Genomic DNA, 23,058 nt, shown 5'->3' with positions numbered 1-23,058 from the left:
ATATATAATAGAGATGATTTTATTAGGTTCTTATGTGATTAGAATTGTTATGTCTTCTTCATGAATTCAGTCTTTTATCACTATGTAGTAGCTCTCTCTATAATGATATTTTGGATCTTTAAGCTCTGTGTATTTTATTTTACTAAAGTTGTGTCAGCTTGCTTTTGGCTTTAGTAAGAACCTTGTATCAGGTTTGACTTTTTATTTTAAGCCTTTTTATGTTCTTATGCTTGAGATCTGTTTGTTGTAACAGCCCATAGCTATTACTTGCGTTTCTTTTACCAAATTTGACAATCTCTGACTTAACTAGTGAGTTGATTCTAGGTAACTTTATTGTAACTATTGAAATATTTGGACTTGTTTCTATAATCTTTTATCTGTCACACTTTTTCTATGTTTCTTTTTCTTCTCTTTTGGCTTTTAACTAAATGATCCCTCCTTCTTCTTCCTAACAAGGCAAGAACTTTAGCACACTCTCAGGCCCTTATGTTTGTCACCCCTCACCCACCCTTACTGTTGATATTTTCTAGAATTTTAACTCTATGTTATTAGGACTAGGTTGCCCATCTGTGTGTGTGTCTCTCTCTTTTTCATTTAAAATATTTTTTTGAAGATTTTATTTTTTTATTTTTGAGAGAGAGCCAGCACAAGTTGAGGGGAAGGGACAGAGGGAGAGTAGACTCCCCGCTGAAGCAGGGAGCCCCATTGTGGGATTTGACCAGGACCCTGGGATCATGACCTGAGCTGAAGGCAGACACTTAATTGACTGAACCACCCAGGTACTCCCTCTTTAACAATGCTTTTTTTTTTTTTTTAAATCAATTTTATTTATTTGAGAGAGAGAGAGAGAGCACATGTAAGTGGGAAGAATAGAGGGAGAGGGACAAGCTGACTCCGTGCTGAGCGTGGAGCCTGATGTGGGGCTTGATCCTATGAACCTGAGTTCATGACCTGAGCTGAAATCAAGAGTTAGATGCTGAAAAGACTGAGCCACCCAGGTGCCCCCTTCAGTGGATGCTGATACTCCCAGGGTATGGGGAAGTTATGTAATACTGTTTAGTAAAATCCTCCCACTGCTTCCTGACTGTGTTGTGGTTTGCCTGTTTCTCTTTTTCCCCTAATTCACAGTTCCTAGGAGATGGGAGGGTGTGGCTTGTGCCAGCCATAGCTGGAACCCCAGTGTCCTGGCTCCCCCCTAATATTCCTGGCTTCCCAGTTCCCCCACAAGGTCTCACACTGGTCTATCCCAGCAGTTACTACTCTGCTGTCTCAGGCCTGGCCACCCTAACTAATGAAGAGCAGATGTCCCCTGTGGGGGGTCTGAGCAGGATCCCTTTCCTTCGGCTTTTCTTAAAAAAAAAAAAAAAAAAAAAAAAAAAAAAAAAGTGTTTTTGTTTGTTTGTTTTTTAAGGAATTACTAAGATATTTGCTTACCATGTATTCCTATAATTCCTGCAGCATCTACTGAATTGGTTTCTCATCTTATTTGTGTATCTAATGGTGAATCTAATTTTGGTGGTGAATCTAATTAAATCTGGCAGGTAGTTTTTATAATGTTTTAGAGTAGTAGTTTTATAATGTTATTTGAATGCATATAAAATTTTAGGTTCAAGTTTCATTCCTTTGTTCTGTTAAGAATGTCACTACATTGTCTCCTGACGGCCAGTATTGCTGTTGAGAAAAGTCTGATGTTGGTTTGATTCTTGCTCCTGGTGGATGCTGTGTTCTTTCTCTCTGGAAGTTATTAGAGTGTTTCCTTTGTATCTGATTTTCTTAAATTTTGCAATAAGATCCCTAGAATAGGCTTTTCCTTATTTGTCCTGTTGACATTCAACAAAATTGTTCCTTCAGTACTAAGCCATTTCTTTTAAATTTGGGGAAATTCTCTCCATTATTTCTTCAGATAGTTCCTCCTTGCCAGCTTAATTTTTTTTCCTTGGGACCTCTGTTATTTGGATGTTGCCTTTCTACTTATAGCCACCACCGTTTTTAAATTATATTTTGATTTCTTATTCTCTTCCTCTGTTTCATTTTTTCAAAGATTTATTTGAGAGACAGCAAGCAGGCAGGACTGGGGGCAGAGGGAGAAGGAGAGAACATCAAGCAGACCCTGCCTTCAGTGCAGGGCCTGACTCAGGGCTCGATCTCACCACCCTGAGATCATGACCTGAGTGGAAACCAAGAGTCAGGCACTTAACCCACTGAGCTACCTAGGTGCCCCTCTCTTCGTCCTTTTCCTGGGAGAGCCCTGAATCTTATCTGTAATAAGAAATTAGATATACAGTAAATAGTAAATCTAATTTCTTGTGTTCTTTATTTCATGATTATGCCCTTACCTACTATTTCTTTACCCTTGTTTTTTATGATGAAAAATGATTCATCTTACTAATATCTTTTGTTATTTCTTTTACTGTATTGATCATGTTTCTGTTACTTCAGTCTGTTTTAATCAGTCTGTATATAAAAATATATACCAATACTTCTATTGGTATATATTTTATAGGGTTTCTGGGGGATGGGTTGCAGGGATCCCAGTTGTCCTTCCCAAAAGTCTCCTTAGTTTAAATAGGTAAATTTGTTCCCCTGAGGATATTCACTATTCTGTATGTCAGTACTTGATGGAAAAAGATTTAAGGCCAGATCTTAGTCTCTGATAGGCCCATGGGGCTAAAGAACTGAGAATATGACAGTTACCACTCATGTGTGTCATCTCCCCACCAAAAAACTGGCCTTGCCATGTGCGACTGCATGAGTCATATACTGCATGACCCCGGGAGTGACTATTCATTTAGATGATGGAAATGGCACCTCCCACCATTATCTAATATGGCAGCTCTGCAGGTCTTCACCTTCAAACCCCCAGCGAGAAACAGATTTGGCAAGAGGCAGTTACCCTTGATTTGAATCCACCAGTTGTGGGGCTTTGGAGGAGGTAGATGGAGGAAGTAATGCCTAAGACTGTTGTCCACTCCCATTCCAGAAGGGCCCTGGCAGATTCCCTGAATTTACCTCCAGTGGATTCCCCAGCTAGTGCCCTGGAGTGGTTGACACCAGATTTCTTCAATGAAGGGACACGTGATGATTGCTCTAAGGCATCAGTGGCTGAGGGCAAGAATGGAGCTTGAACTGTTTCATTTTCCTTGAACCGCTGACTTTCTCTGCCAATTGCCTTCAACCCCAGGCTACTCTCCTTCTGGTGTTCCTGGAGATTTTCATTTTGTAAAAGTTCCTAGACTCTGTGTTTCTTCAGAGTTGATTTGCTAAAGGGAGCCAACTACTGCTAATTTTCCATATTTTACTTTCTCACCGTCGGGCTCTTCTCTTCCTTTTTTTAATATTAAAAACTGTCAGTTATTCACCAACAGAAATGGGTTTATTCGAGGATCAAAGAGAATTACAATCTGGGCTGGACAAGCTGTGGCAAAACCAGAGGAGAGTCTGGAGAACAAAAGGAGGTAGGCTTTTGGTGAAGAAAGGGGGTAAATCAGAAAGGCTGCTATAAATGAAAAATCCGTTGAAATCAACAGGGAGTTGCAACTATGGTGGCTTCTCATTGGCTGAGCTGTTGCGAAGGGGAAAAGGAAAGTGTTTCTTTCTCCAGCTGGCAGAATAAAGTAGTATCCATTTGCAAGATCCAGTCCCTCTTCATGTTTGCTCTGCAGGTGTTAGAGCTTGGTAGAGTTTGAGGGTGCTCCCCCTGCGGAAACCTCCCAACTTCATTTTCATAGGGTTTCCCATGATTAATTTTCACACTTTTTAAAACAACAACTTTTATTTTTAAGCTTTTATTTTCTTATTACAAGAAGAGTGTATGTTTATTTCAGATAAGCAAAAAGAATATCACTACTGCCCCCATTACAACTGTCAATATTTTGGTTTGGTGACCTGCCTGTCATTTTGCTTTGCATCTGGTTCCTAACTACTGTTTTCAACCTGGACTTTAATATAGCATGTATATTTCCCAATATCCCTAACGCCATTTTAAGAGTCATTTTTTGGTTACCTAATATTTCATCATCCAGACAAAGCATAACTTAGCCAGTTTTCTGTCTTCAGATACAGAGCTTATCTCCAGAAAAGTTACATAATTATACTCTTAAATCATGATCATGTTCATTTCCACACACCCCTACCTAAACTGGGTGTTAACTTTGTGAGCTGCTGTTGTCTTTTTCTCAGTCCAGCTTGTCTTGGGCACTTTACTTCTGGTTTCTGCGCTCATGCACAGCTAAACTGATTGTTCACCAAGATTCGTGCATTCAGGTAGTTTGAAACAAATTTTAACTCTGGATAAGTGAATATAAAAATCACCTATAACCCTCCTGACCAAAGATAACTACTGTGGACATTTTTACACAGTATCTTTTTCTATATTTAAATATAAACCTTGGGGTGCCTGGGTGGCTTAGTGGGTTAAGCCTCTGCCTTCTGCTCAGGTCATGATCTCAGGGCCCTGGGATTGAGTCCGGCATCATGGTCTCTGCTCAGCAGGCAGTCTGCTTCTGCCTCTCTCTCTGTCTGCCTCTCTGCCTACTTGTGATCTCTGTCAAATAAATAAATAAAATGTTAAAAAAAAAAAAGATTAAAAAAATATATATATAAGCCTTGGGTTTTGTTTTTTTGGGGGGGTTGTTTGTTTTGTTTTGTTTTGGGGGGTCCCATTTCATTGTTTTTGTATGTAATTATGGGAGAATCCCTTTGCTCAATTCCAGGTCACTCATTTGCTCTTCATAGCTGTCCATTCTGTTTTCCCATCTAGCTTTTTCCTTTTTTTTTTTCCTTTTAAAGATTTATTTGAGAGAGAGTGAGTGCACTAGCAGGAGAGGGAGAGAGAGAATCTCAAGCAGATGGCCTACTGAGCATGGAGGTCAACTTGGGACTCCATCCAGGACCCTGAGATCATGACCTGAGCCAAAATCAAAGGTCAGATGCTCAACTGACGGAGCCACCCAGGCACCCTAGTTTTATTTTGTTTTGTTTCTTTCTATAACTATACTTTTATTTTCCAGAGTTCTAATTAGTTCTTGTTCTTGTTTTCAGGATGTAATATTTATCTTCCCGAGGATATTAACTCTGATTTTTTGACCTGTAATTCACATATAACATTGTTAACTTCAGGTGTACAGCACAATGATTCAATATTTGTATATACTGGAAAATGAACATGATAAATCTGGGTAACATCTGTCACTAATTAAAATTATTTTATAATTATAATTATAATTACTTTCCTTGTTATTTATGATTCCTTGTTATTTCCTTGTTATTTAAGATCTACTGTCTTAGCAGCTTTCCGATGTTGAATATAATATTAACTATAGTCACCGTGCCGTACATTACATCCCCATGACTTGTTTTAAAATTGATGCATGTCCCTTTTGACCCCCTTCACCCATTTTGCTCACCTCCTATCCCTCACCTCTGGCAACCTGTTCTCTTTATCTGTGAATTCAGGGTTTTTTTGGTTTTAGATTCCACATACAAGTGAGCTTACATGGTATTTGTTTTCCTCTGTTTGACTTATTCCATTTAGCGTTTGCCTTCAAGGTCCATCCATGTCGTTACAGATGGCAACACTTCCTTTTTTATGGTGAAATAACATCCCATTGCATATTTGCACGTGCGCGCGCGCGTGTGTGTGTGTGTGTGTGTGTGTGTACCACATTATTTTTTATCCATTCGTCATCAGTGGACATTTAGGTTGTTTCCATGTCTTGGTTTTTGTAAATAATGCAGTGAACAATGGGAGTGCAAATATCTTTTTGAGTGAGTGTTTTTGTTGTGGGATTTTTTTTTTCCAGATAAACATATCCAGAAATGGAATTGTTGGATCATATGATAGTTCTAATTTTAAGTTTTTGAGGAAACTCTGTACTGTTTTCCATAGTAACTGTATCAATTTACATTTCCACCAACATTGTACAAGCATTCTTTTTTCACCGCATCCTTCCCAACACATTATTTCTTGTCTTTTTGATCATAGCCATTTTAAGAGGTGTGAGGTGATATCTCACTGTGGTTTTGATTTGCATTTCCTGGATGATGAGTAATGTTGAACAGCTTTTCATATATCTGTTGGACCATCTTATATATATATTGGAAAAGTGTCTGTTTAGATCCTCTGCCCATTTTAAATTGTCTGTTGGGTTTTTACTATCAAGTTGTGTGAGTTCTTTGTGTATTTTGGGTATTAACCCTTTATCAGATATATGATTTACAAATATCTTCTCTCATTCAGTAAGTTGCCTTTTTATTTTGTTGATGGTTTCCTTTGTAAACAGAAGCATTTTAGTTTGATGTTTTCCCACTTGTTTATTTTTGCCTTTATTGCCTTTGCTTTTGGTGTCTACTCCAAAAATCATCATCAACACTGATGTGAAGGAGCTTATCACCCCTGCTTTCCTCTAGGAGTTTTATGGTTTAGATCAAGTTTTTAATCCGTGTTAATTTTTGCACATGGTATAAGGTAGTGGTACACAATGTGTTGAAAAGACTCTCCTTTCCCCATTGCATATTCTTGGTTCCTTTGTCATAACTTAATTGGCTACGTATGCATGGGTTTACTTATGGGCTCTGTGTTCAGTTCCATCAATCTATGTGTCTGTTATTATCCAATACCATACTGTTTTGATTACTATCGCTTTGTAATTTAGTTTGAAATCAGGGGACATGATGCCTCAACTTTGTTCTTTTTTTCTCAAGATGGCTTTGTCTATGTAGACCCTTTTGTGGTTCTATAAATATTTTGGGATTGTTCTATTCCTGTGAAAAAAATGCCAGAATTTTGATGGAAATTGCTTTGAATCTAGATCGCTTTGGATAGAATGAATATTTTAATAATATTAATTCTTCCAGTTCATGAGCACAAAATATCTTTCCATTTATTTGTGTCTTCTTCAACTTCTTTCATTAATGTCTTAGAGTTTTCAGTGTAGTGGTCTTTCACCTCCTTGGTTAAATTAATTTCTAGGTATTTTGTTCTTTTGGACACAATTATAAATGGGATTGTTTTCTTTATTTCACTTTCTGATAATTTGTCATTACTATTTAGAAATGTAACAAAATCTTGTATATTGATTTTATATTCTATAACTATACTAAATTCACTTATTAGTTCTGATGGGTTTTTGGTGGCTTCTTTAGGGCTTTCTCTATGTAATATGTCATCTGCAAATAGTGACCGCTTTACTTTTTCTCTTCCAGTTTGATACCTTGTATCTCTTTTTTCCCCCTAAGGTCTAGCTAATAAGACCTCCAGTACTATGTTGAGTAAAAGTGGCAGGAACAAATATCCTTGTCTTGTTCCTAATCTAGCTTTTCACCATTGACTAAGATGTTAGTTGTAGGCTTGTCATATAGGGCTTCTATTATGTTGAGGAATGTTCCTTCTATACCCACTTTTTTTTTTAAGAGTTTGTCTTGGGGCACCTGGGTGGCTCAGTGGGTTAAGCCTCTGCCTTTGGCTTAGGTCATGATCTCAGAGTCCTGGGATCAAGTCCCACATCGGGCTCTGCTCGGCGGGGAGCCTGCTTCCCCTCTCTCTCTGCCTACTTGTGATCTCTTCTCTCCCTGTCAAATAAATAAATAAAAATCTTAAATTAAAAAAAAGTTTTTGTCATGAAAGTTTGTCAGATTTTGTCAGATGTTTTTTCTGCATCTAATCTGATAGTCATCTGATTTTTATCCTTTTTTTTTTTTTAATGTAGCATATATCACAGTGATTTTGTGAATGTTTGAACCCTTCTCAAATCCCTGGGTAAATTCCATTTGATCTGATGTATAATCCTTTTAATATGTTGTTGAATAGGGTTTGCTAATACTTTGTTGAGGACTTTGCATCTATGTTCATCTAACTCTGATTTTTTTTTTTTTTTAATTCAAGTAGCCAACTGATAGTACATCATGCATTTCAGGTGTAGTGTTCAGTAAATTGGGGTGATGGACACTATGATTTTTAATAAAAGAATCCTCTTCTGTTATTTCTGTCACTTTTCCTTCCTCTGTCATTCTTCTGTTTGTGGAATTTATCTTTCTTTTGCAACATCCTTTTTAAATGTGTGCTGACTCTTGGCTCTGTACTCATCTCAGTGCCCAGGGCTTTTGTTGGCCTGGCTGTCAGTGTTGTTTGTATTCATGCTGGTTTCCCCTACCTCCCTCAACGAGCTTCAGTCCTCTAGCCTTGGGGTAAAAGCTGCAGCCTTCCTCCTTCAGGCAGGGATGGAGGGAAACCAACTTACCCAACTCAGGCAAATACAGTTCCCCACACTGGTAATATCCTCAACAGGCGCAGGGTCCTTCCTACACCCTGTGTAGGTGACTGCTAAATTTGGGGTATGCTAGTTCCCCTCCTACTGTGTACAGAACCTTCTGTATGTGCTTTGGGCTATGGTTTCCTCAATCCACGTGAGCCCATCTGCTTTCTATCTTTCAGGATTCCTCCACTTATCTGGGCCATTGAAGGCATGCTTCCTTGCCTTCTGAGGCTGTTGTGGACTCTTTTTTCATCCTTCTTTTAACTCTAGGGACATGGGGTGGAATTGAGGAGGCAGTTTAGCAAATAATCCAAACACTTCTTTGCTTCTCTTGTGCAGAGTATGAGCAGCTGTGAGTTGGTTAACTGGGAGCATAGTCTTAGAGTCAGGTACACGGGGATTGGAATCTCAGCCATTCTTACTAACTGTGCGACTTCAAGCAATTTTCTTAATCTCTCCAAGTCTCCCTTGCCTTATCTAGTGAATGGGGATGACCCTTGTTGTGAGGCTTCAGTGCGCTGAGGCACACAAAGCCTCAGCAGGGCCTCTACCAGAGCGAGCACTCAGTGTTTAATCTTTTTGGTTATTTTTATCAGAATCTTTTCTGTTTTTCTGGAGTATTTTTGTTTTGTTTTGTTTTGTTTTGTTTTTTATTAAGCGAAGCCCAGTTACTAGAAGAGTCCAGACAACCCCTTTTCCATCCATCTCATTTGGACTTGGAGTTTCTTCTTCCAGCCCTTCCCCAGGCTTCTCCAGGAGTACCCAGACTGACTCCCCACTCCCGCTCTGTCTACAGCACGGCTCCACCAGCTAGAAGGGCTGAGGACCATCGGCATCACCACCAATGGCATCAACCTAGCCCGGCTGCTCCCTCAGCTGCAGAAAGCCGGTCTCAGTGCCATCAACATCAGTCTGGATACTCTGGTGCCAGCCAAATTTGAGTTCATCGTTCGCAGGAAGGGTGAGCAGATGTGGCTTGCATTTGAGGGCAGCCCTCCAGGGGCCCACCTGGCGGAGGAGCCATGGCAGGGGGCCTGGCTGCTCCCTTTTTGGTGTCTGAGCTATAGATGAACCGGGGCACTTATTCCTCACCCTTCAGCTTTACCAACTGTCTTGTGGGATTCGATGCTAAGACCTGTGGTGACCAGTCTCCTCCTGCTCTGCCCCCAATGTGCCCAGGAATAAGAGTGTTGCTAGAGTGCAGGCCTTTTCATTTTAAAACCAAGGTGGTCGCTGGCAGTTGGGACAAGTCGGTTACCCCATAATAAGCTCTGAGGAAATGTGGGGCAGCCCAGGGTGAAAGCAGCTGCCTGGAGGTGCCAGGGTCAAGGCCAGCACTGTTGTGGCCTTCCCTTACCAAGCTTCATCAGGGAGGGTACAGGCGTTGGTGGGGGGAGGTAGAGCAGCCCTAAGCCCCATGTCTCATTAGATCAGCACCCAATATCTCCTGGGCCATGGACTTTAATTTGAGATAGGAAGTATCCAGGGTTGGATGCCCTTTGATTTGGCGAGGGTGGTCCCTTACTGAGACTTCTCTGCAGGGTCAGAGACTCAGCAATCCTTCCTCTTCTCTGGAAACAGCTTCTAGCTCCCAGTCCCAGTTTCTTTTTCCCCTGCTCCATGCGGTGACTCCCTGTTTACACCAACTGTGTGCTGAGGATGGGCTCATGGAATCCTTGCCCTCTGGAAAGAGCTGCTCCGGTGCTGGGGTGGGGACAGAGACACACAGGACATTGCTGTGCCTTACACGCCAAAATATATGATGCTACTAGATTACCTTTGTTTGCCTTGTGGTGTTGATTAAAGTGCTACAGAGGAGGAGAGAGAACTCAGCAGGGGAGACCTGGAGGGCTCCATGGAGGAGGCACTTACTCTGGGCCTTGAGTAATGAGGAATGGGGAGAGGAGTTAGATGAAGGGAGCTTACTTTGAAGGAGAATGTCAGCTGGGAACCTGCAAGGGCTCTGAGGCAGGCAAGTGGAAAGTGTATTTGTGGGTTTCACCCCCGCAACCTGACCTCCATGTCTCCCCTGCCTCCTCATTTCCTAGAACGAGGATTGGAGACAGTAGATCCTGATGTCAGATCTGCCTTCCCATTTATACTCCCATGTCCACCACCTCCTTTTGGAGGGAGAATGCTTCACAAAGCCAAAAGCTTCTAGATGATCATAATAGCATTTTCTACGAAAGCTGCACTTTCCTCCCTTTTGCCTCCCTGGCCAGGCCACCTAAAAATGCTGCAGGGAAACTGTGGAGACCATCATCCGTCCTCCCTCCCCCAGGGGGATGGCCCAGCTGTGAACCACACACCATCACCAGGCTGTGTGGTGTGGCATAAGGGCTGGTGTGTAGGAGGCACTCAAATGTGTGGACACATGAGTGAGTGGAGAGTGAGCCAGACAGTGAGAAGGAGCTTAGGTGGGATCGCAGGTACTGGGGGTCAACCACAGAGATGGGAGACCCACTTGCATACTAATCGCTCACCGGCACTGGTACAGCCCTTGCACAGAGTCAGTGATGGGGAGAGCAGGCAGAGTGCATGAATGGACAGACTTGTAAAGCACTGACAAGGGAGTCTAGAAACCTGCATTCTCGGGCATGCAGCGAGAGGCCTCCAGCAGGGCACTGCCTCTCCTTAGGGCCTCGGTTTCCCCATCTGGACAATGAGGGGGTCACCTAGATCAGGGTTGGCACACTACGGTCCACCAGCCAAATCCAGCCCCCTTCCTTTTTTTGTTTTAATTTTATAGCCTAGGAGCCAAGAATGAATTTGGCAGATAATATTTATAATCCACTTAATGACAGGGAACATTAACTATGAACTCCCAGTTAAGCAAAATATTATCCTGGCAAAAAGAATTCCATTCCTCCATTATATGTGTAGAGCTATGTTATAAAAAATGGTACTCAATTACTAGACTCTGAAATTAGCTAATATAGTCTTTACAGAATATACCTAATAATTTCCTCAATTTCACCTCTTGGCCCATAAAGCCTGGAATATTTACTATCTAGCCCCTGGATGTGGTGGTCTCTGAGGCGCCTTACTGCTCTGCTGCTTCTCTCTGGTTGTAAGGGAGGCGGGGGAGAAGGATAAAGTTTCCAGACCCTTCTCTTCTTCCTTGCAGGCTTCCATAAGGTCATGGAGGGCATCCACAAGGCCATCGAGCTAGGTTACAGCCCTGTGAAGGTGAGTGCATACTGTTGCTTTTGACTTCTGACTTCTGCCCCTCTACCCTGGCTAGGCCTTCCACTGCCGCCATCTGGGTCCATGGCAGCCCCCTGCCCTGGCCAGTGCAGCCATCCCCCCACCACTCCCTTGCCCCCTGCTGGTATCCAGCAGGCCCCTACAAGGGAGGGGAGAAAACCAGTGACCCCCTTGGAATCCCCAACTTCAGAACTGGGGGAGAGAGACAAGGAATGGGCCCTCCAGTGGAGAGCCTAGGCAAGCACCAGACCCCCTAAGGTCATTCCTGAAGAAGATCGCAGGGGGAGCCCCCCCTTGTTTTCCCCTTGTCCCTGGCCAGGTGAACTGTGTGGTGATGCGAGGCCTGAACGAGGACGAGCTCCTGGACTTCGTGGCCTTGACGGAGGGCCTCCCTCTGGACGTGCGCTTCATAGAGTACATGCCCTTCGATGGTCAGTGACCTGGGGTAGGAGGGAAGAGGAGATGGGGCCTGGTGGCAGAGCTGGTCCGGCGCCATGCTGAGAGTGTAGTGCAGGGATGCTGAGGACTTTGGGAGGAGTTGAGTGGGGTGGAACAGGTCTGCTGACTGGGCCTGTGGATGCTGCTGATCCTAGGTCTGGCTATGTGCATAGTGGTGGGGGTGGGAGCGGGAGGAGTTGGGCAGGTGCCAGGGCTTGGGCTATGATAGGGCATCAGAGGCATCTCCAACTTGAGCACTGGTATGGTTTGACCCACCCGGGTTAGGCCGGGCTTCCCACCCTTCCATCCAGGAGGCGGAACTGATTCCTGGGCCCTGTGGGAGGATGGACCTGAAGACTCCAGGTCACTGCAACTCTGTGGCTCAGTCGCTTCCAACCCCAACACAGGTAACAGGTGGAACTTCAAGAAGATGGTGAGCTACAAGGAGATGCTGGACACCCTCCGGCAGCAGTGGCCAGAGCTGGAGAAGCTGCCTGAGGAGGAATCCAGCACAGCCAAGGTTGGGGGCTGGGGAATCCAGCACAGCCAAGGTCGGAGGCTGGGGCCAAGTTGGGAGAAGGGGCGTGGGAGAGTGGACGCTGAGGTCAGAATGCAGCGAGGCAGGGCAGTGCCATGTAGTGGGAGGCATGACCGTGCCTTCACAGCTGCCTCCCTCCTCATGGACAGAGCAGCTGGCTGGGCATGGGGCATAGGATGGCCATAAGTACCCTTCCTAGGCCATACTTCAGTGAACAGTGGGCAGGTGCTCTGGCCCTGTGGCCCACAGGCCTCCGAATCCATAACTGGTTTCCTGTCAGGCAGGTCAGGTGCAGGCAGAGAGCTCCTAGGTCATGCCTCGTGCCAGTGTTCTGTTGGCTGGGGGCCAGGGGTGCTCCCTTCCATTGGGTTCCTCCAGAGAGAGCTATGGAGGGGGGGTTCCGGTGCCCTCAGTGGCCCATCGGGTGCCAGCTCCTCCACTGCCCTTCCTTCCCTGCTCACCCCAGGCCTTTAAAATCCCTGGCTTCCGAGGCCAGGTCAGCTTCATCACGTCCATGTCTGAACATTTCTGCGGAACCTGTAACCGACTGCGAATCACGGCTGATGGGAACCTCAAGGTAAGTGTCCCTCTCCCCATAAGGGCCCCCTTGTCCCTTCTGTGTTATGAATCTCCCTTCGCACTTGTGCCCCCAGTGGGAGGGGAGACCAGCAGGTAGCAGGACACATAGCATGGCTGGTGAAATAGGGCCCATTTTGAGGAGCACATGGGGACAGAAGGGTAAAGTGAACCCATGGCCTGCCTTCCTGGGGCCCCTGAGGTACCTTCCGGTTGATCGAGAGCCATTTGCCTGGACTCGATGTTAGCATGCTGGGCAGGGGAGGTGAAGGGTCTGCGTGCACTGGGCCCCAGCCATCACCTCAGTGGGCCCCTCTCTAGGCCAGGGGCTCAGCTCTGAAACCAGCATCCATTACTCATACCTGCTCAGGACACGCTGTGCCTTCAGCACTGTGTGGAATATCTGAGAGCTGTAGACACAGCATTCCCTTCAGAGGTAAAGTCTCCCCGGTAGGACCTCCTAGTAAGGACGTGATTCTGCGTCCGACGAGTGGCCAGACAGGCCGCAAGGGTGGTGGACCTGGAGAGAGTGAGTCGTGGACACTGGTGACCTTGTAGGGTGGAGAAGTGAGGGTGACGGTTGTCTGGAGTTCATACTGACATGGCGAGGGCCGACGAATGCCAGATATGGGGAGACCGCGTGCTGGAGGGCCTGAGCGCCCAGGGGAAAGGTACGGCGTGTGTTCTGTGGGTGGTCAGGGGCTGTGTGGTTTCTGGACAAGGGAGGACGTGACTCCCGTTCATGTTTGAGGGAGACAACCCACTGGTTGGATTTGGAAACAGGAAGACTAGTCAGAGGGCCACTTAACAGTGTTGCCCATAGCGGAGAATGTGAGGCAAGGACAGGAAGAAGGAAGGAGCTTGGTAAGGCCCACGGAGGGCCCGGAGAAGGCATCCGGGGGTGGGGGCGGTGGGCTTTGGGAGCTGGTCAGCACTGGGGAGGAGGGGGTTGGAGGGCAGATTCATTGAGTAGGACGTCCGGGGACCATCCAGTGCTTGTTCAAGAGCCGGGGGATTTCCCTGGGTCTCTCTGAAGAGAGGCTCTCTATAGCGCAGGGTGAATGGGGACTTAGAGGGGATCCTGGGGCACCTGGGGGAGGGGGAGGGGGAGGGGAGGAAGCAGGGTCCCCCGGGGCCCACTGAGAACTAGAGCCAGGTGGGCAGCCACCTGGTTGGCGCTGCAGCTGTTGGGGAGAGCAGTCGCCTCCTGACACAGCAGAGCCCGGGAGAAGCGGGGCAGAAATGCCTGTTCTTTCTTTCCTCTCACTCTCCAGTCTCCCACCAGCCAACTGAGGCAGGAGCCAGGTGGGGAGGCTCTCAGGAGGTGGAGCCCCTGGGGCAGAGGGTGGCCCCTGGGACCTGGTGGGGAGTAGAGGAGGGGGACTAGCAGCTGGGGGAAGTAGGTATGCCTTCTTAGATTAGATTTAGATTCTGCTCGTAGCTTCTCCAGTGCTCTCTGCCCTCAGGTTTCTCAGGTTTCCCTCCGTCCTCTGTCCACAGTGCCTTCTACGAGCACCTAGGAGGTGCTTTAAAATATTTTGTGGGAGAAGTATGGGATCTCGCTTGCTGGGACTGTCTCATCCAGCCCTGAGCCCCCACAGCATCTAGCCTCTCCTGGAAGCCGGGGAGCATCAGTTTGAATGGCCTCAGGATGTCCCCTCCAGCAGGCCCGTGCTGTCCAGCCATCAGTCCGGGTCACAAGCTGGAGTGGGTTCAGAGGCAGGCGGGTAATGTCTGGGCGCATAGGGACCATGAGGGGCCAGGGGTAAAGTGGGATGTTCATGCCACGTCTGGGGGCACTGCGGGGACTCAGCTGACTGGGGTCTGTTCTCAAAGCCATAAAGAGGCGACTCTGTGGAATGTCTCAGAAGGTATGGACCAGGATTTTTATGTGCTGTTTCTGTTGGCAGCTCTTTAATTTTTTGTGGTATGTTCTGTAAGCTGAAGGTAACATGACTGCAAATCAGATACAGACTTTGGGATGTCTGAGTTTGCTTCCTGCCCTTTGGCTTCTGCGACTTCACCATCCAGCACCTTCTATCCCTCCCTGCCGGAAGTCCTGCCTTGAGTATGACCCAGCCATAGGAGGCCTGGGTGCTGGCACTCAGGCCACAGGGGACTCTAGGAAGGGGGAGCCAAGGTTCCAGGCCAAGGGAGGCATGTCTGCCTCACCCCCACGGTGACTGCCCACAGGTCTGCCTCTTTGGGAACTCAGAGGTGTCTCTCCGGGACCACCTGCGGGCAGGGGCCTCTGAGGAGGAGCTGCGGAGGGTCATCGGGGCCGCTGTGGGCAGGAAGAAGCGGCAGCACGCAGGTAAGGGGTGGGCACAGGGAAGGCTGGGCTGGCTGCTGAGTGGGCCGCAGGGGCTGAGGGGACAGAGCAAAGCTTGGCAGGAAGCCAGCAGGACTCCGTGCCAATACTGGTGCTCAGTCCCTCCTGTGGCACTTGTAGACCAGGGGTGTGGTGATGGTTCTCCTCCCTCGGGGGCATGGGTACAGCAGAGCCCGTGCAGGACAGGGTGCCTGAATTCTCCTGAGCTGTTTTATCAGGTAGAGGGGAAGCGGCGGGGGGGGGAGGGGCACTGCACCTGTCATCCCACACAGTGCCTTCTGTCGGGGCTGGTCCCAGGCATCCACCGTGTCCCCCAAGGGCACCCATTCAGGCTCTGTCGGGGATGACTTTGCAGTGTGCAGCGGGGGCTTTCTGTCAGGGTGCACCCAGGTGAGTGCGTGTCCCCGGGTTGTCCCACCACTGTGTCCACCACGGTTTCAGTGAACTCTCCTTTCCCTGCCCCTCCCTTCTCCCTTTCCTGCTTTCCTCTCCCTCCCCGTCTTTCCCGTACCCCAGGCATGTTCAGTATTGCCCAGATGAAGAACCGGCCCATGATCCTCATCGGTGGGTGACCCATCAGTACGTAACCACTCACCCTGGCCCTGGGGATCCCGCAGGGTGGGGCCCCGGCCCTAGGGTACCCTGTCCCCCGATCCTGCATTTCATCCTGATGTTGGCATCTTTGTGTTTCTTCTGCTCTTCCTCCATTTGCTCTCACCTCTCCAGGTCTCCTGTGTCTTCTCTTCCCTGGCCATTGCTCCCCCTCCCTCTGCGTACCGTAGAAATCATTCTTCTGTCTTACCGGAAACTGAGGCAGGGGGTCCTCAGAATTATGATCACTAAGGTTGTTGTGCCCCAAACATGGAACTCCTGGTTAAGATGGAGACCCCGTCCTTGGCTCTAGACCCTCCCAGCCTAGATGCCATTATAAGACCTGGGCAGAGCTTTGGACAGCCAGCTAAGAGTGCTCCTGATCTTTTCAGGAAGGAGGCCTGCCTAACTCCTTAACTCCTGAGAACTTACATGCATAAAGTCCTGTGTGTTTTCTGGGGAACTGGCTGGTCCACCAGGAGCTTTAGGGATGCTGTAACCCTTCTGCCAGATACCCAGACGAGAGCAGGGGAGACCTTGCCCCAAACTTGGCCACAGCCAGTTCTGGGCCTCTGAATTGCACCAGCAGGCAAGAAAAAGCAGTGAGAAAGACTAGGGGAAGGGATTCTCTTCTCCAGGTGTTGGATCTTAATGAGTCCAGGGGTCCAGAGGAAGACAGGCTGGCATGGCCCAGAGACGGTCCAAGGACTGCCTCCCATACCAGCCTCCCAGAGAAGGAAAGGCAGCTCACCAAAGCTCTTCCCTGGGAAGAAAACTTGACCATCTCTCTTCTTCCCTCACTTCCAGCATCATAGTCCTACGGCTGGGCCTTGACCCATGCTGACTCATCTTGACGGCAAGGAGTGGGTGTGCCTTCGTGGCTGCTCTGGGAGGGAGGTTGTACCTCTGGTATTGGCTGGGTGGGAGCCCAGAGCTGGGAACCTGGAAATGAGAAGGACTGTTTGTTTCCGGAGGTATATTATTCCTCTCAAGGACATAGAATAAGTTGGTCTGGTTTCTATAAAAGCAGGAGTTGCCTAGAAAAGGGCCTCCGACTTTCATGTGCACGTGAATCACTTGGGGATCTTGTTATTTCAGAGTTGGGTTTAGGAGGTCTGGGCTGGGGTTCTGCACCAGACCACCCTTCAGGTAACAAGAGCCTGTGAGTCTCCCAAGGCCCTTGGCACTGTTTGTATCTGTCTGTCACTCTGCGGGTCCTTCTGATGGCCTTGAGGGGCCTTCAAAGACGTTGTGGAAAGAGATACAATATTTTCTCTGTCTTCTCTATAAACTCAGTAATTACTATTAAATCTTCCTAGAGAATGTGAAGAGGAGAGTAACTGTGATTGGTAGTTCAGGCTGAGACCCCACTATAGCTTCTAGAAGAACGCCGGGACAGGGAGAGGTCACGTGATCGGGCTACAGTCTTCAGCCCCTGGGTGTTTGTGAAAAGAACCTTGGCGGCGAGGAAGTTGGTGCAGAGGGGACCCCGGAAGCGCTCCCCCCCACCCCGGTAGGCCCAGAGACACTGATGGGGCTGGGCTCTGCATACCACCTGTCGTGAGGGGCTGCAGACCTGTATTCTGGGACCCTCTGTCTGTACCTCCTGCTTTCTCTCTCCTCCTGTGCTCTTTGCTCTTCACGCCCCCCACCCCCACCCCGGTGGAAGCTGAACTCAAGGTGGGCAGGAAGGGGTGGGAGAAGAGGTGGGGAGGGAAACTTCCCTTTGGGGCTTAGTCTTTCTTCTTTTTCCTTCTTGCTTTCTAGAGTTTCTTTTGCTGCTCCAGGATTCCCCACCAGCCATCCCAAGCATTTTCTCCCAGGACCCCTTTCGTGTTCAGGGTATAAGACACAGAGTGAGTTTCTCCAACCAGAAGGCAACTCTGTGGGAAGGAGGCTGGTTCCCCCGGACCCCTCTTCTTGCCCAGTGGCGGCTGAGGTCCAGCTGCCCTCAGAGACACTACAGCTCCCACCTCGACTCCGATGCCAACCCGAAGTGCCTTAGCGCAGTGGCCCAGGCTCCTGCCACCCCCTCAGGACCCCTGCCAACTGCGGACCAGCTAACCCATGTGGACACGGAAGGACGGGCAGCTATGGTAGATGTGGGTGGGAAACCTGACACGGAGCGGGTGGCTGTGGCCTCAGCCGTGGTCCTCCTGGGGTCTGCGGCCTTCAAGCTCGTCCAGGAAAACCAGCTAAAGAAGGGTGATGCCCTGGCGGTGGCCCAGCTGGCTGGAGTCCAGGCGGCCAAGCTGACCAGCCAGCTCATCCCTCTCTGCCACCATGTGGCCCTGAGCCACGTCCAGGTGTGGCTGGAACTGGATGCCACACGCCACGCGGTGGGGATCCGGGCGTCCTGCCGGGCTCGGGGCCCCACCGGTGTGGAGATGGAAGCCCTGACCGCCGCTGCCGTGGCTGCCCTCACTGTGTACGACATGTGCAAGGCTGTTAGCAGAGACATCGTGTTGGGGGAGATAAAGCTCCTGAGCAAGACTGGGGGTCAGCGCGGGGACTTCCAGCGGACTTAGAGCTCTTGCTTCTCCGCCCCCGGCCCAGCCAGGTCAAGATGGGCTGCTGTTCCGGCAAGTTCCTATAACTCCATCCCTGTGTACCTCCGCCAGCAGGAGCCCGAGGTCAGCGCCCCCTTCACCGCTACACCATCTCTAGTGAGCTACATGGTCTCCTGTCACCCTTCCTGGACACTCCAGTCACGGGTAAGGGATTGCCGTGAGCAGCACTAGGGAACCGAGAAATCCCATGGTCTGCAGTAGTCCCCAGATAACACATGTAGTTTCAGACAGGACGGCCCTTAACTTCCACTCCTCATTTTGGGTTTTCTCTTCTCCTTCCTGGGGAGAGAATAAGGGCTCATGAAGCAGAGGGAGCCCACTGTGAGGAAGGAAGAGCACGGTTTGCATTAAGAATGTTGCACTACTTCTCTAAAGCGGTTTTGCCTTCCCAAGTTTGGGGAGCCGCACCCCCACCTTCCCTCCGAAAGGGCCAGTTCTCCCCTCCTCTGGCCTGCGTCTGGGTCCCCTCAGACTTGCAGGGTTTTGGCTTCACCCTTGCACTCGTCCTGCTAGCAGCTCCCTTTCCTGGGCCCCCCTGCTCTGGGACAGGACACACACGGGCAGCAGCCCTGGGGACAACTGCCCCTGCACACTGCTCTTCCACCCCCACACCCACAGCCCTTTGTTCTGGAACATATCAGGGAAAGAAGAGAGTGGAAGACTGCCTTCACCCTCATAGCGCACAAAATAAAGCCACGATGCCAACTTTGGAGATGCAAGAATGGGGACTTTCTGAGCTGCCATGAATTCATGCCCGCACCCTCGCCCCCCCAGGGAAAGAGGAGCAGGAAGGATGCTATCAGAGCCAAAGGGGCACATTCTCTGTGGATCCCCTGTCTTCCCTTGGGAGGCCAAGAGAGGCACCGCCTGCCGTACGTGGCCAGTGGGGGCGTCCAAAGCTCATCACGGGGTTTGCTGGCTATTAGAGATCATGGGGTGCACTTAGAGGTTCCTGGTCTGCACCTCCCCAAACCCTGGATTGGCTGGCTGGGTTCACCTCTGTGGCTTGGCGTTTGTGGGTCTATCCTCAGGGGCACCCCCTGCCTGCTCACCTCCCCTCTGCCCGACACCCACGGGTGCTGGCGCGTGTCAGACAGCCACCTCTTGGGAAAAGAAAAAGCCAAATTCCGTGGCCAACATCAAGCTGCCCATACGATGTGGACTGACTGGCAGAACTTCTGGAAATGGAACAATTGGTACTCTCAGAGTGGATGGGAGCAGGCTCCAACCCCCCACTGGCTGTGACCGCCCCTGAGCACAGCTCCTGTGCCCACATGGGAAGAAGGCACAGCTTTCACGGCAGGCTGGAGGGGGATGGTATGGATTTAATATTTTTTAGTATTACAATATATTCTTATAAAAATGGTGCAGGTAAAAAGGACACTGCCGATTTTGTACATTAGCCTCACTTGTCGTCCGAGACAGCTTGGTGACAGCAGCTGTGGTGTAGAGGCTGGAGGAACAGTCATGGCACCCCAGTTGGTAAAAATGGGATGGGGGTGGGGAGAGTCTGGACCAGACCCTTCCCTCTCCACCCGGAGAATTTTGTTTCCTCTTGTTGCCCCAGAAAACCTACCTTCCCTTACTGGGGAGCGGGGGTGGGTGCAGCTGCTGAGAAAGGGACAGGTTGGATTAGGTTAACTGCATTCTACATTGGACACAACATTAGACAGCTGGAGAAATTTACCTGAAGGGAGCAGGAGGGGTGAGAAGGACACTGGGCAAAGACTAAGGAACAAGTGTAATAGGCGTAAACATTTAGCATATCCATGACCAACTCCCCCAGCCCCACGGGGCACCAGCCCCTCCTTGCTGAGGCAACTGGGATGGTGAGTGGTCCAAGGCACGGTTGTAGATCTGGCTATTCTACTGGCCAGAGCTAGAAAACAATAAATAGAGAAGGGTAAAAAACCTTTTGGGGTGAGAAGCCTGAGCCCTGGAACAAGGTATGTGTCCTCTGTAAACAGTTAAACCAAAGTGTGCTTTTCTGTGGATCCAAAATACCTTGAACAACTTCTATGTTCCTTGTCTTTCCTGGAAAATCCAGTCTTCCGTGGCCTGAGGGAAGGCCAGAGTTTGGACATGCTGGTGATAGAAACAGAGCCCTCCCCTGTGCCCTGCTGGGGAGGTTAACCTCAGCCCAGCCAGTTTGAGAGAGGAACTTCAGAGACCCCACCTGTGACCTTCCCACCACCCCAATGCCAGCTTCTGGCGGTGGGGGCTGTCTGGTGGACAGATGGGTAGACCAAAGCCCTCATCTTGCCTTCAACTGGACTCCAGGATGGCCTCTTTCCCTTTAGCCTGGCCAGGTTTGCATTTGCTCACATCCCTCCCCACTCAAACCAACACACATGCTGGGCTCACCAACTCTATGTTTCTCCCCGCCCACCACAGCTACTCTGGCCCTACCCCCCGAGTCTGATGTAGGGAAAAGATGAGATAAGCAGCTGAAGAGTGGACCTAGCCCACCAGTGTGGCCACTGGCAATAACCCTGAGCTGGAGAAGTAGGTTGAAAAGTGAGACACAAAGACAAGGGCTGGGAGATAGAATGGCCAGGAGCTGGTTGATGGAGAGTCAGGAGGCTGCACACTGAGGATGATAGGTCAACCAACTTCTAGGGGGAAGAAATGGATCGAAAACAAAAACCTTGATAGAGTTGACCTCTCCTTCCTTCTTTCAGAAGATAGTTTTGTTTAGACACAGCCTTGATCCCCTCCCCCAACCAAAGACAACTCCAAATGAACAGCATGGATGGTGGGAGTGGCTCGGAGGGCTAGAATAGGAGCCCTTGGAAGTCAGATTGAAGGAATGAGTTGAGAGGTGGGTCCCAGCCCCCATGTCTGGTACCCAGCCTTCTATCCTTGATTTCCTTCAGGCAGGGCACCCCCAGGGAACTTGGCCCTTTTCCTCTGTATTCCATCTCCCTAGCTTCCTCTGCCTGCTCTGGCTCCTAGTCTGAATGCCTCAGAGATCTCATATAAAGGCAGAGGGCAGCTCTGGCCCTTTGGACCATCTCAGGAACGAACACTCCAGGGCCAGCCTTAGCCCGGTGCACGTGGTTCGAAGCGGCCTTGCACAGGCTGGACAGAGAGGGAGGTCTCCGTGGCTTCTGCCCTGAGGCAGACCTTAGAGAAAGAGTTTGGGGTCTGATGGAACATGCAGTGGTAGAGTGGGAGCACCAGAGTGGAGCTGGGCGTTCAAGTGCTGCCCTCTAGTGGGAGGCTAGCAGAATTCCCAGCCAATGCGCGTGGTTATAGACCAGGGTTGGGTTGTACAGAGGAGGTGTGAGGAGTTTTGTTCCAGGGTCCGTAGGCCCAAGGCATGAGGTGCGGTGATGATCGGAGTCTTTCTTGAACCCCTTCCCTTACCAGATTCATCAAGTACCTGATCGTGAGCCATAGCTGTGGTAACCCAAAGGTGAGTGTTCAGGATTAGTAGATAGGAGAGAGATGGCAGTAGGGAAGGGAGGGAGAGACTTACACGTGAGAGAGGGGCCAGGGGACTTGTGATGTAGGAAACAGGCACTGCTACTCTGTGTCCTGATGACTTGGTCCCTGCATCGTCCTCCCCACACTTTTTCTGAAACCTATCTAGCTAGAGTATCTAATGCCTCTTCCCTTTACATCCAAGAGGAAAGTTTGCTCCCAGATCCATGTTCCGTTATGCCTCCTCTTAGTGGATGGGGGGGCCTGCATTCCCTCAGTGGCTCTCAGGGGGCCCACCCCACCATGAACTCCCTACTGGACATTGAATCCAGACAAGGCCCATGGACCTGTCCAGTCTAGATCTGGAACAGTTGTGTACCAACATGTACATGCCCTTGCTGGAGGCCAGGGGGCAGGGCTCCTTCATCAGGACCTGCCAGGGATGTCCAAGTCTGCCTTGGAGTGACCCTAAGGCGGGGGGGGGGGGGCGGGATGCAGAAAGAATAACGGAACAGGAGATGCGAGAAGCCCCTTCAGGTAAGTGTGGGGACCCCTGGTCCTGCCACACACCGCCCCCACCCCAGGACCCAGCCCAGGGCTCGTTTAAACCGAGCACCAAATTGTCTAAGGATCCCAGCCGCCTCCGCTCAGCCCCTCGGCCCACCCCGTCTCCTGCCTCCTGCTGCGGCCAGTCCCCAGGTCAATAATTTAGCCTGCTTATTGCCCGTTCCCGGGTGACTTCCAGCGCCTGGCTCCCCGACCGCTTGCGGCTGCGTTTCAGCTTGCATAAGTCCTTGTCGAACACTTCCCCAGAGCGCAGCGCCGACACCAGGTCATCGAACTCGCCCCCTTCCTCCAGCGTGCTGCCCGCGTGGGCCTTCCGCTGCCTCTGCCACCGCTCCCGCTCCCGCTGCTCCTTCAGCTGGAGGAGGAGGAAGAGAGAGGTGGGCTGAGACCAGAGCAGCCACCGACAGTCCAACAGCCGAACCAGTGGCCTCCCAGCAGGCACAAAGTCCCACCTGTTTGCCCGGAGGCCCGTGTTGACCAGCTGGCTCCACTTCCTTCCTAAGACACTCCTGTCTCCCCGCCTGCCTCCTGCTCTCACCCAGCAGCACCCCCCTCTGCCCA

General features: G+C 49.5%; 2 protein-coding genes across 11 annotated transcripts in view; one reads left to right on the top strand and one right to left on the bottom strand.

The window, feature by feature from the left end:
* MOCS1 (molybdenum cofactor synthesis 1) overlaps positions 1-19,882 on the top strand; it is a 38,656-nt gene extending 18,774 nt beyond the window's left edge. For 2 of the 6 annotated variants that reach the window (XM_082731118.1, XM_082731116.1), the window contains 8 exons: positions 9,049-9,213; positions 11,380-11,441; positions 11,779-11,890; positions 12,305-12,417; positions 12,902-13,012; positions 15,205-15,325; positions 15,860-15,907; positions 17,702-19,882. In XM_082731118.1, coding sequence (XP_082587244.1) covers positions 9,049-9,213; positions 11,380-11,441; positions 11,779-11,890; positions 12,305-12,417; positions 12,902-13,012; positions 15,205-15,325; positions 15,860-15,907; positions 17,702-18,462 — 1,493 coding nt within the window. In that variant the 3' untranslated portion in view covers positions 18,463-19,882. Of the gene's footprint in view, positions 1-9,048; positions 9,214-11,379; positions 11,442-11,778; positions 11,891-12,304; positions 12,418-12,901; positions 13,013-15,204; positions 15,326-15,859; positions 15,923-17,701 lie in introns of all 6 variants that reach the window. The other 4 variants (XM_082731121.1, XM_082731120.1, XM_082731119.1 and 1 more) reach the window with 2 other exon arrangements.
* Positions 19,810-23,058, bottom strand: part of DAAM2 (dishevelled associated activator of morphogenesis 2) — a 119,314-nt gene continuing 116,065 nt past the window's right edge. For all 5 annotated transcript variants that reach the window (XM_082731102.1, XM_082731106.1, XM_082731104.1 and 2 more), the window contains one exon: positions 19,810-22,852. In XM_082731102.1, the coding sequence (XP_082587228.1) occupies positions 22,631-22,852 (222 nt within the window). In that variant the 3' untranslated portion in view covers positions 19,810-22,630. The remainder of the gene's footprint in view (positions 22,853-23,058) is intronic.

The sequence above is a fragment of the Mustela nivalis genome (genome assembly GCF_964662115.1).
Source record: "Mustela nivalis genome assembly, chromosome: 5".
NCBI lineage: Eukaryota > Metazoa > Chordata > Mammalia > Carnivora > Mustelidae > Mustela > Mustela nivalis.
This window is presented reverse-complemented; position numbering and strand designations above follow the sequence as displayed.